At 40.5% G+C, this 13189-nt stretch overlaps 1 protein-coding gene across 1 annotated transcript; it reads right to left on the bottom strand.

Moving 5' to 3' along the window:
• Positions 1-4741: 4741 nt before the first annotated feature.
• On the bottom strand, positions 4742-11676 carry LOC107288831 (cytochrome c oxidase subunit 7A2, mitochondrial). Its single transcript, XM_015817482.1, has 4 exons — positions 11542-11676; positions 8811-8900; positions 5973-6057; positions 4742-5072 (listed from the first exon to the last, which is right to left on the bottom strand). The coding sequence occupies exons 1-4, from the start codon at positions 11557-11559 to the stop codon at positions 5017-5019; spliced, it is 249 nt and encodes an 82-aa protein (XP_015672968.1). The 5' UTR covers positions 11560-11676; the 3' UTR covers positions 4742-5016.
• Between the last annotated feature and the right edge of the window lie 1513 nt (positions 11677-13189).

Genomic DNA, 13189 nt, shown 5'->3' on the forward strand with positions numbered 1-13189 from the left:
CCACGCCCCTCCGAGCATATATCCTCGGCGCTGCTTCGGGGCTGTCGCTGCGGTGGCACCCGGAGATGGTCAGTCCCAGCCGCGCTCCTGCATCTTCCGAGCGACGGGCTTGTGGGGGGTTCGGCTTCAGAAACAGCCCGCCCGCAGGAAAACAAAAGGTCGCAGCTTCCCGGCACGGCTACATCCAGGGAACTCTCGTAGCTAAGCACGCGTTTTCTTGCTCGAGTCTCCCCACCATTCAGAAGGGTTTCTTTTTAACCCTCCTCTGCGCGACCTTTCCACAAACAATTGGAGTAGGAGGGTGTCGGAAATTCTAACAAGGGTAATTTGTTGTCCAATAGCGCACCCTAGCGCTATTAAGTGTTATTGCATTCATTTATTTTGGGCATTGAAGTAGTAGTAGTAGTAGTAGTAGTAGTGGTGGTGGTGGTGGTGGTGGTGGTAATAATAATAATAATAATAATAATAATAATAATAATAATAATAATAATAATAATAATAATAATAATAATAATAATAATAATAATACAAAGACCTACAAATAGAAATAGAAAGACTGTAGCAAAGGTAAGCAAGGGTTAGTACCAATAATAACAGGCGCCTTGGGTGCAATCCCAAAAGAACTGGAGCACCACTTGAACACCATTGGCATTGACAAATTCGCCATTAGTCAATTGCAAAAGGCAGCCTTACTAGGAACTGCTTCCATCCTGCGACGATATCTGTAATATCCATCAAACATCCACATCTGCCTATCCCAGGTCCTTGGTAAGGACTGGATAGGTAGACAAAATGCCAAATCCAGTCTGAACATCTGGCTGACTGTGAGATGATCAATAATAATAATAATAATAATAATAATAATAATAATAATAATAATAATAATAATAATAATAATAATAATAATAATAATAATAATAATATAACAACAACAACAAAATACAAAGACCTACAAATAGAAATAGAACAACTGTGGCAAAGGCAAGCAAGGGTAGTACCAGTAGTAATAGGCGCCTTGGGTGCAATCCCAAAAGAACTGGAGCACCACTTGACAAATTCGCCATCAGTCAATTGCAAAAGGGAACAGCTTCCATCCTGCAACAATATCTCTAACACCATCAAACATCCACATCTGCCTATCCCAGGTCCTTGGTAAGGACTTGATAGATAGACAAAAATGCCAAACCCAGTCTGAACATCTGGCTGGCTGTGTGATTAATAATAATAATAACAATATATAATACAGTAACATTACTGTATTCATTTTTTTCACATAATTTGGTATATTAATATATTTTTATTATCTGACAGTTGTGGAAACAACAGTTAAGAAGTGCCTTTTGATAGCACTTTGATACATTGATGTTCTTGATACATTAGGGCTAAGTGTCATTTGCCAGAAACATATAGATATATTAATAAAAAGTACAATTGTAGAAGGAAGATTAATCTTAAGAATCATATGTGATTTTTTAATCCTATATTTTCAGTTTCAAGTCACATGCTATATGCCGGGTGAGTTACACATTTCAATAAATTAGGAAGCTTTAGTATATGGTGCATCCAAGTATAGGTAGTCCCTGACTTATGACTACACTGAGCCCAAAATTTCTGTTGCTAAGCAACAGAAAATTGCTAAGTGAGTTTTGCCCCATTTTAAGACCTTTCTTGTCTTCTTGTCAAAACTGTTAAGTGAATCACGATTGTTAAATAAGTAACCTGGTTGTTAAGTGAATCTGGCTTCCCCATTGACTTTGCTTGTCAGAAGGTCGCAAAAGGTGGATCACATGACCCCAGGGACACTGCAACCGTCAGAAATACATGCCAGTTGCTAAGCATCCGAATTTTGATCACGTGACCATGGGAATGATACAATGGTTGTAAATGTGAAAAACAGTCATAAATAACTTTTTCCAGTGCTGTTGTAACTTCAAACAGTCACTAAACGAATGGTTGTAAGTGTAAGGCCAGTTGTATTATTTTTAGTGATTGTCATTGGGTTCCTCGGGAAACACACAATTCTGCCTGGTAGAGGCTTTCATAGCCAGTATCTGTTGGGCTTCAGAGTTTAGTGAACAAATTTTCTGACATTTCAGAAGCAACCATGGCTGGCAGCTTCAAAAGTAAGGTGCGCACGGACCATAAGCAAATGAGAAGGGACTCAGTGGACTATTGCCGTTAAGTCAGGAGCCACATCTGGCTATAAAGACAGGTACCAAGTGGGCCCTGCTCAGTTGCCTGTCATCTGCATGGAAGATGCCTTGCCTCTATCTCAGACATGTCAAACTCGCGACGTCATGTGACGTCGCGCAATGTATCGGGATGATTTTGCCATTGCCGGCAATGGGGTGGGCGCGGCTTCCGGATGACGCGTCCGGCCCGCGGGCCGGCAGTTTGACACCCCTGCGCTATCAGTTTTCTAGACACTCCACCTTCAAATTTTGAAGCCTACCAGATGCTGCCTGTGAAAGTCTGCACCAGGTAAGAACTGTGTATGCCGAAGCCCCACGCTGCCCAACTTCTACCTGGGTTTGCATATTTGAGGAGATCCAAACCTTCTGTTTGACCTATCAGAATATGGACCCCTCACCACTTCCTGAGGGGTCTAAAGTCATCCTTGTCTCATTAATAAAAGACTTCACACACATGTTTTCCAGGTTTGACTTATAACAGCTGCTTCTTCCAACCAGAGCCATTGAAAACAGAAGATTTCCAGGCTTTGTTCCTTTCTAACAGCAGCTCCCACTCTCGTTGCCTGCAATTCCTAGTGTGGCCCATCCCCTTGGCAATCCTTTCACCCTGGACTTCCAAGCGGCTATGCTTTCTGCCGGTCAGCAGTTACTTTATATAACCTTCTTTGATTGATCCAACGGTGGCCCATTAAGTCAGTAAATCATTCTCAAACCTAAAAGCACACGATTTATTTATTTATCAATCATATCTAGGAACCACCCATTTCCCTCACAGAACGACTCAGGGCGGTCTACAAATACAATATTAAAAAAGCATAAAAACAGTATATAAAATTTAAAAGAGTCAAGCGATGTTAAAAATAATAATAATAATAATAATAATTAAATGGCTGGGGGAGGGCTTTCAGGGCAGTACCGTAACTATCCCCAGGGCTGCATGCTACTCTGTGAGCTCCAAGCAAGGCTAAAGAGCCATGGCTTCGTGACTTTCCAGAAGGCCAGGAGAGTGGGGCCTGCGTCACCTCTGGAGGAAGAATAAGTTTAGGGCAACAACAGAGAAAGTTCACTTCCTGGATCTTTCCTGTCAGAATGATTTGGCTGATGAGGTCCGCAACAGGCCTTCCCTGCCTGACCGGATGGTACAAGCTGAGGTAATGGAATGAAGATGGTTTCACAGGTAACCTGGAGCTATCTTGAGTCGGACGCAGAAGCAGATCAGCACCGAATGAAGCTTGTGCAAAAGAGGTGTTATGTTCCCTCTAACCCTTATATCTCCCAGTAAGCAATCTTTCTGTTTCTGTGCAGGATGTGAGAAGCATGATTCTCCTGCTCTTTAACTCTCTGCCCACAATATTGCAATGCTTTCTTTCCCTTTGCTTTAATTTTCAGACATCTTTAAGTTGTAAGGTAGGAATCCAGGAACTAAAGAAAAAACCCTGTTCCCTATTGCTTTGATGATTGAGTTCCTACCTACTTTCCTCTGATATTCCATGTTCCTCTGCAACAGGTATTTCCTCTGCTAGTCAGGTAGCAGCACCGGGCATTCCTCAGGCATTACAGCCAGCAAGTGTTTAAAAAGTGTAGTTCGTAGTAAGTTCACTTTTGCAATGAAGAACTTGCTTTCAGCCATTCTATGCTTGTCCCATGTCGTTGAAGGACTAAGGCTAAGACATTGCACCGTCTTTAGTTTTCTATAAACTTCCAATTTGCCAGGCAATTTTCAGTTACAATTGCCCCTTTCTTGCAAAAGCAGTGCCTGAGCTAGCAAGTTCATGCTACATTCTGGGTCTGAATTGTCCTAATCAAATGTGTTGCACGTTATATGTATTTGTGAGGTGGTTTTATAAATTACTGTACAGCAGGAAGCATATATTTCAACACATGCTTATTTCTAGATGTAAAGATTCTACAATTTCTAAAAGCTATGGCACGAAAGAGAGCTAGGAGGCTAAGAGCCAAGAGCCAATAAAATATTTCCTTTTATGCTCTTAGCCTACAAGTAAACAAAATTGAAATAATATGTGGATAATTCAGTTTCAATATCCTTTCAGTTATCTTCATAATACCTTTCGAACTAAGATTCCAGACAATTGCTATCCTCTTCCCCGGAGGTAGGGAAATTAAGGGCCATACGAGAAACTGGGGTTTCCACATCCCCTGCCAAGACCTCCCCCCATGCCTCTGCCAGTACCCCCGCCCCCCCCTCCACTGACACCGCAGGCCAGACAGGGATAGTTGAAGCACTGAATGTGGCTGTGGGCCGTAAAATGTCCAGGTCTGCTCTAACCGAATTATCCCATCCAGAGTAGGACAGATAGATCAAATTTCTCCTCTTAAAAGTACAGCTGCCCATCTTCTAGTCTACCAGCCGAGCCGATTTGGAGTCAAAGTGGAAATCGCTAAAAATTGCAGCCACTTCATATTCCACTGATAGCATTCTTCCATTAGCAGTAGCAATTTAGCTTGATCCTCAGATTATGTTTTTCTTATATTATTAGGACACCTTTATTTATTTTGATATATTTTTAATGACAAACCAGGCAAGAAGGTAAATTATCACATATTTCAGCATTTATTGGTCATTTTTGCAACCACAAACAGTAGCACTTGCAACAAATACAAAATTCAACAAATAATCTTTTAACAGTCACAAATATATCCTTCAGGCCAAACTAGTTTAATGATTGCAAGTTACTACATTTTTAACAAACATTGTTCCCAAACACAAAATCAAGTATTAGGACAAGGACAAAGTAGGTCCCTGATGAGTGTAATGGAATGGAACAGAATGATGCTATTCCAGGATGCATCTTCTGAACTGGAGTTAGTTTTTCTTCGGCTTTCCTATTTCGTAGAAATTATAGAAGACGTAGCCAACTCCTGAAGATAAGAAAGACAATATATTATCACAGCCAGAACATAGATGCTCAATTGTAGCTCCCCTTAAAATACAATAGATATATACACAGACCCTTTTACTTTCATTTTAAAGACAGAGGTGCCAGATTAAAAGATCTTAGAAAAGTCCTTCATTCCATTATTTTTTACATTTTAAATATGGGTCCTGTTTCAATAAAGCTTAAAGCACATTTATTTTAAAAATTAATTACCCAAATCTCTAAGCTTTAAAGCAGTATTTTAAAACACTGTAAATGTGTTTTTGCTAATTACACTTTTACTGTAATTTAAAAGCAGCACAACAGACATTAAGCAATTAAAACTAAGCATTTTAAAATCTAGATGTCAAAACAGAAGTAAATTTCAACATTGATTGAGAGATTGGGTCAAATACAGCCAACAGCAAATAAGTCTAAATTTTTAAAAATGGTATTCATTTTTTTTTTACTGAACAGAATGAGACTTAAGTCTTCTGTAATGGAAATAGTTACATATCTGAATTATGTCCTGTAACGCAAATATAAAGATCTAGATGAAGAACATCCCCAAAAGGCAACCCAGTCAAATATTTATAATATAGTTTTTTCTGAACTAAATCAGATTAAAAGGATGAGGTAATAATTCTCTCATATTACACTGAATAATATGAAAAATTTTATATAACAAAAGGTTGATATATACAAATACAGTATCAATATCGAGAATATTTTACAAAATAATTGACATTAAATATTTTAATTATCAAATACTTAAATTGTATTTGTTCAACTAAAAAAGACCTAGAACATTTCTAATTATCTACTTTGGATTTAAGTAGAGACGGGTAGATTCTTTTGAAAATTTTAGGAGGTTAAAACAGCTTAGCTTATACTTAAAACTTACCAAAAAGAGAAAGCACCATAGTAATGCGATACAGCAGAACATCTGGTATTCCATTTTTCAAATGCACTGGAACATCATTATCTTCCTAAAATCAATGACACAAAACTCAGTATTCACATATTAGTTTTGGATTAGCTTCTACAAATCAAGTTTCTCCTCAGCAAGAAAATTAGACTTCTGTAGTCATAGTTATAACATCCAAAACCGAAATCTTGATCTGTTGAAAATAGGATTAAAATACAAAGCATTGTTTCCTTCCAGGTAACTGCTATTATAGTACAGCAAATCCTGCAACTCAAAATCTTAGCTTGAATTAAGAATGTATAAACTGAAGTATTTTTCCAAAAGATAGATAAATTGTTTTGTTTTGATCTAACATAAGACAATTGGTAGATTTTACAAAACAAGGCGGTAATATGAGAAGACTGTATGACTGTAGAGAAGACTGTAATTATGGAATGTCAATTGAGACTGAAGTATTAAGGATACAGGAGAAAAAAAAGGAAGAGAGCCTGCCCTTTATTTTTATTCAGACGCTTTCACTTTTGGATTACAATAGTAGACTGGCAACCACGGGAAAATAGTAAAAGTACAAGAGATAGGAGGAAGATTAGAGCAAAACACCGAAGGGGGATTACCTGAAGATGCTGCAGAAAACGTTTGAAGAATTGGACGAGAAGGTATCTGAATCAGTTAATACTAATTTGGAAGCTTTTGACGAGAGAATGGAAGAAAGATATGCAAAAATGAAAGAGGAAATGAAAGAAGCTAAGAAAATCAAAGAATCTGTAGAACTAGGGATAAATACTTAAACAAAACTGACCAAAAAAAAAAATATCAGATTACGAAAGGTTCCATAATGAGGTAGGCTTATGATGTCATAAAATAGACTAAAAAGGAAACGTGACTGGACCAGGTGGTTTACCAGCCTATTACAAATGGTTTGTGGTTGAACACTGACAGGCTTTACAGACTATTATGAATTCAGTATAAGCCTTTATCAATCTCGGGTCCTCTGTCTGAGGCCTGGAACTTCGAGGGTTCTGTGCAGTCATCTCAGCTGTTCCTAGCGCTGCCCTCTTCTGAACAGAGACCTCTGATGTTGTTCCTGGGATCTATTGGAGCCACTCTCCCAGCGTAGGAGTCGCAGCCCGAGTGCTCCTACCACTACTGGCACCACTTTGGGCTTTATTTTTCCAATCCTCTCTACTTCCTCCTTTGGGCCTTAGTACTTATTCAGCTTCCCATACTTCTTCTTCCTGATGTTGCTTTCACTTGACACTGCTACATCTATCACCGTGGTGGTTGTCTTTTGGTCTTTGTCTACCGCCATGATATCTCGTTGATTGATCTTGGCTTGCCAAGGCACTTCCTTTGCTTGATCTTTCTCCCATGTCTGCTGCTACCTCAGGCATTCTTTCAGCAGCTCATCTTTGGGTGCCATCTTTCTGATGTACCCCTGGTGCTCTAGGTTTCGGACAGGACATGGCTTTGACACTCACCAGATCCTGCCCTCTTACTGGCTGGCGTACATCTCTGCACATTGTGAGGAACTGCCAGGTTGTCACAACTTGAATGGATCTTTGGAGAACCGGATATTTATCTTCTTGGTTTCTGCTTAAGTGTATCTCCTTAACCTGGTAGCTGGAGGCTTCATTTAGCAATCTTCTGTCTATTCATATGTTTCATATATCTCTCTTATTAAGTCTACTTCGTAGTAGTAATCCATTAATTACAGATTCTCTTATTTCATCCCTGTATGATTTGTTCCAGGTGCCCACTTATTGTCAGATTATCTTGGTTCCCCAACATCTGATGACGACCTTATTAATCCAGGCAAAGTCCAAACCACTATGACTCAGTTCATGTCACTCTCATATCTGAGATTGGCAGGAGAATGTTAAGAGGTCTTTGCCCAAGGACCCTACTGGCTAGGTAGGTACCAGTTGGGATTCGAACCCTAGTCTCCCACATAAAAGAGCAGTGCTCTAACCAGTACACTATCCAGCTGTTTTATATAAATAAAAAATAAAAAGGAGGTTTCTCATGGCAGAACAGAAACAAAACCCCATATAGAAAAACAAACTACACCCCAAACCAAATACAGAGAGGGAAGGAGTGTGTTAACAAAGCAATGGAGTGGGCAGTTTTTAGTGAAGAGCCCTGAGAAAAGAGTGACTTTTTGTACACAGAAGTTCCCAATAGCTGTAAACAGTGGTATATAGCAAAAGAATCATAAAATCCTCCACTTTTCTATCCCTCTGTCATTCTACTGCAGTTGTCCTTAATGGTAAAAGTACATCCAACTGCCAATGTTCACACTGTGATATGGAGACTTCTCGCTAGAGTGTAAATTCTACAACAAACAGAATTAATATTTCAGTTACTTAACAGCAACATAGGAATTCATAATGAGCCAACACTGAAGCATAGCTACCTACTGAACTGACTAAATGAACTTAGTTTTAATTCTTGCTTATTATACCTAATAACTGTAAAACAATGAATTAAAATTGCTGCATTAACTATTTCACTGGGTACCCTTATAATTTAGAAGCCTAAATTTTTCTTACCTAAAAGTTTATTTATACATACCAAGACATGCATACACACAGATAGTTATACATAATTCATCTCAATATAATTCTGGATTTTGGAATAGCATAACAACCAAACATACAAATTTTAAAAAGAAGCTGTATTATGGCTTTATTACTCAATAACTACTGATAAAAGTATCTTGAATCAGCTAATTTTACATAAAAAAATGTGCAGGAATGATACCAATGCTCCATTACATTTATCTGTTCTCAAAGTAGGAAGATAATCAGCAAATACCTGAAAATGTTTCTGCTTCTCAGCAATCCTGTTTGCAAGCTGCCTGCGAGAGGCAAAGTTTATGGGGCTTTGTGTTACTTGCCGTACAGCCTACAACAGAAGTACAAATATATATTTTGTGTGTGTAACAAAGTCAGTGCAGAGACTCTAGCATGAACCCACCCTAATTAATGACAGCAGTAATATACAAAGGCTGATGCTATATTATATTTTGATTATTTATTATAATTTTTAAAAAGCCGCATCTGCAGAAGTACAAACCTTCTCCACCTAAAACCTACTAATAACCTAACCTAACAATGTTAACTATAACAGATACCTGCAGGTGAGATGCATGGCATATAAATTGAATAAATTAAATAAGAAATTAACATTAAATTGTGGGATGCTGTTACAATATATGCTAACTGAGTTGCAGTGATCGCAACAAAAACAATAATAGAGGAAGGCTCTATGTGCATACTGAATATCCACATAAAGTCTTCTACATGGATAGCATAACGTCCATAATTTTCATCACCCTGCCAACAAAAGTGCATATAGTCCAGGCCATGGTTTTCCCAGTTGCAATGTATGGCTGTGAAAGTTGGACCATAAGAAAGGCTGAGCGCCAAAGAATTGAGGCCTTTAAACTATGGTGCTGGAGAAGACTCCTGCGAGTCCCCTGGACCGCAAGGCGATCAAACCGGTCAGTCCTAGAGGAGATCAACCCTGACTGCTCTTTAGAAGGCCAGATCCTGAAGTTGAAACTCAAGTACTTTGGCCACCTAATGAGAAGGAAGGACTCACTGGAGAAGAACCTAATACTGGGAAAGATTGAGGGCAATAGAAGAAGGGGACGACAGAGAATGAGGTGGCTGGATGGAGTCACTGAAGCAATGGACTCCAGAAGATGGTAGAGGATAGGAAGGCCTGGAGGAACGTCGTCCATGGGGTTGCGATGGGTCGGACACGACTTCGCAACTAACAACAACTGTCATCAAAATCATTTACAAAGGGCCTACAGGCTGCATCTATGAGTATCACTGTTTATACTAACTTTTCTCAAAATTAGCATAGCATCTTTTGGAAAAAAAAAATAGGATCACCAATTATTTTTACTGCTGGGAATAATCATCCTTATATATATTTAGCCTTACTGTAGCGTCTTACATTTAACAGCCCTCGGAATCCTGTTAGCTTTCAAACCACATCTTAATCTGTATCAGCCTAACAAAGGGATAGACAAGTACAGGCAGTCCTCGACTTATGACCATAACCGAGCCCCAAATTTGTGTTGCTAAGCGAGAAATTTGTTAAGTGAGTTTTGCCCCCATTTTACGACTTTTCTTGCCACATTTGTTAAGCGAATCACTGCAGTTGTTAAGCTAGTAACACCATTGTTCAGTTACTCTGGCTTTCCCACTGACTTCGCTTGTCAGAAGGTGACAAAAGGGGATCACACGACTCTAGGACACGGCAACCGTCATAAATAGGAACCAGTTGTCCAAACATCTGGATGTAAATCACATGACCCTGGGAATGCTGCAACAGTAACAAGGGTGAAAAAGAACCAGTCGTGAAGTCACTTTTTTCAGTGCCTTTGCGACTGCGAACTGTCACTAAACGGAACTGTGATTTTTGTGGAAAACGAAAGAACTCTTACGAATTCCAGAGGGGTTTAGCAGAGAAGTTTATTGCGCAAGGTTCAGAGGCATATTGGAGATAGGCAATTCTGAACAAGGAGGGCGGGATTAGACTTCAGTTTTTATACTACCCTTCTTTCAGGAACAAAGGGACTACACATGTTAATACACTGTAATACATTTGGTTCGTTTCTCACAGGCATACAATGGAAGGTTTTGCTACATACAAAGTATCCATGTGCAAAGCGCATTTGGTTAGCCACATATTACTGACACAGAATTTTCCCAGTGAATTTTCCCAGTGATTATGCATTACCTCATTATTCTAGCAATTATGCAGACACATCATTATTGCAGTTATGCAGTCAAATCATTATTCTAATAATTGTTCATTTTACTACACTAGGACAGGGCAACCGTCATAAATATGAACCAGTCGTCCAAACGTCTGGATGTCAATCGCATGACCCTGGGAACGCTGCAACAGTAACAAGGGTGGGGAAAGAAAAAAACAGTCACGAAGTCACTTTTTTCAGTGCCTTTGCGACTTTGAACGGTCACTAAACGGAACTGTGATAAGTCGAGGGCCACCCTTCAACTATCCACACCGGGACGCTCTTCTTTCACCCCGCACCCCACGACCAGGGCTGCAAAGCTGTACGTGCCAACCATTAGCGCTGGACCAAGACCGGGAAGCCACCATCAAAATCTGCATCGCCTGAGTCACCTTCAAGCCAGCAGTCCTCTCTGAGGTTAACCACCCGGCTTCGTCCGGTTATTGTCGAGCGGAGTAGAGAGGAGCAGTCTTGGCTCTCAGGCCTTAACACAGGCGGAAAGGCGGACATTTTAAAAAAAGGAAAGGAAAGAAGGAAAAAAAACACACACACACCAACCGCTCTTACTAGCCAGGAGCTTTCTCTAGAGCAGGGGTAGGCAACCTTGGCTCTTTTATGACTCGTGGACTTCAACTCCCAGAATTCCTGAGCCAGCATAGCTGGCTCAGGAATTCTGGGAGTTGAAGTCCACGAGTCATAAAAGAGCCAAGGTTGCCTACCCCTGCCCCAGGGTAACGTGTCCCTCCCCTCCCCCCTCCCGGACTCACGTACCAAAAGGGTTCGAAACATCTTGACAGCTCCACCGATCGCTCCCTCGCCTCCGCCGAGAACCACCAAGGGCAAGTGGAAAAAGGAAGTACGGCGCGGTCCCCCGCCGTCTGACGTCACGCGGCCAAACTTCCGCTAAAAGACGGAAGCGGCCCTTGGCGAAGGAGCGTCGCTCTAGCTTTGGGGCATCGATGGCCAGTGAGGTGAACGAGGGGTGGGCGGGGCGTACGACGTTAGAGGAGAAGAGGGGAGGGGATTTCGGCCGGAAAGAGTACTAAAGGGCGTTTTTATTTTGCATTTTTCTCTTCTTTGTTTGTTTGATGTTTTTTTTTTTTTTTTTGCACGAGTGTAAAACTTTCGGACAGGCCATTTAAGGGCGCCCACTTGCGCTTGATTAAGCCTCGGTTTTTTCTGAGATTCGAACGAGGTCATTGAGTCCGAAACGCCTGCTTCAAAAGCGAATTTCTTTTCGCCCTGTGGTACTTGTCACTGGGAGAAGAAACCCAGTGTAGAACTCTTTATATGGGACCCATCAGAAGAATCGGCTCCGAATTTTTTTTTAAAAAAAACCCAGATTACTATTATTTAAAAAATAGAATGGCTGCCAAGAATTATATTTGCAAAAGTGATTGCTATGCTGAGCTTGGCTCAACTCAATGGAGAATATATATATTTAATAGAATGCAGATAGATAAGATTTTATGCCAAGATGTCAATTTTTTCCTAGATTGATGGCCTAAACTTCAGGCAAATGCTTGGCTCCATCCATCCACTATTTTCATTTTCTAGATATGTTTATTGGTCGCACTTGGACTTTTTGTATATGAAGATAATGCCATTTTCTCATGATTTATAAACTTCAAAAAAGTTGGAGGCTAGGTGGGCAGCAACATAACCTAGGGTTCCCCTTCCATCCCCCTGTGTCTGCAAAGTATGATAGCGTAACTGCAATTTACCTCTGGTGTCAAATGCTATATGTATACACATTGGTACAGAGGAGGGGGGAAAATTAAGGTTACTAAACTGGATATACAGGTAGCCAATTCAGACCTAAAACCAGGACATTCATTAACAAAATTAAGATCAAAAATAATTTTGCCAAGTAGTAATGCACAGAATTATTCAAATTCATTAACTGCCATTTTTCGAAGATGAGATACACATTATAATCCTAGCTGTACTTACTAGGGCAGTGGTGGCGAACCTATGGCACGGGTGCCAGAGGCGGCACTCAGAGCCCTCTCTGTGGGCATGCGCGCCGTCGCCCCAGTCCTAGGCCTTCAGCTGGGTTTTATAAAACCTTTTCGCTTTAGGCCTCTGCCGCCGGGTGCAAAAAAAAAAAAAAGGTTCAATCAGTCAATTTCAACTTCTCGTGGAAAAAAAAAAGATCTTGCAAAGTTGGAATTGATTGATTGAACTTTTTAGTCCCACCCAGTCTGCCGTTACCACCGCAGCCACGTCCACCCAATTGGTCATGCCCACCCAATGGGCCACACTCACCCAATGGGCCACACCCAGTCAATGGGCCACACCCACCCGGCACTCGACGATGCATAAGTGGGTTTTGGGTTGCAGTTTGGGCACTCGGTCTCTAAAAGGTTCGCCATCACTGTACTAGGGCTATTCGTTGTTTCAAATATGAAGGCAAAAG

The sequence above is a fragment of the Protobothrops mucrosquamatus genome, unplaced genomic scaffold, assembly GCF_001527695.2.
Source record: "Protobothrops mucrosquamatus isolate PMUCROS unplaced genomic scaffold, P.Mucros_1.0 scaffold594, whole genome shotgun sequence".
NCBI lineage: Eukaryota > Metazoa > Chordata > Lepidosauria > Squamata > Viperidae > Protobothrops > Protobothrops mucrosquamatus.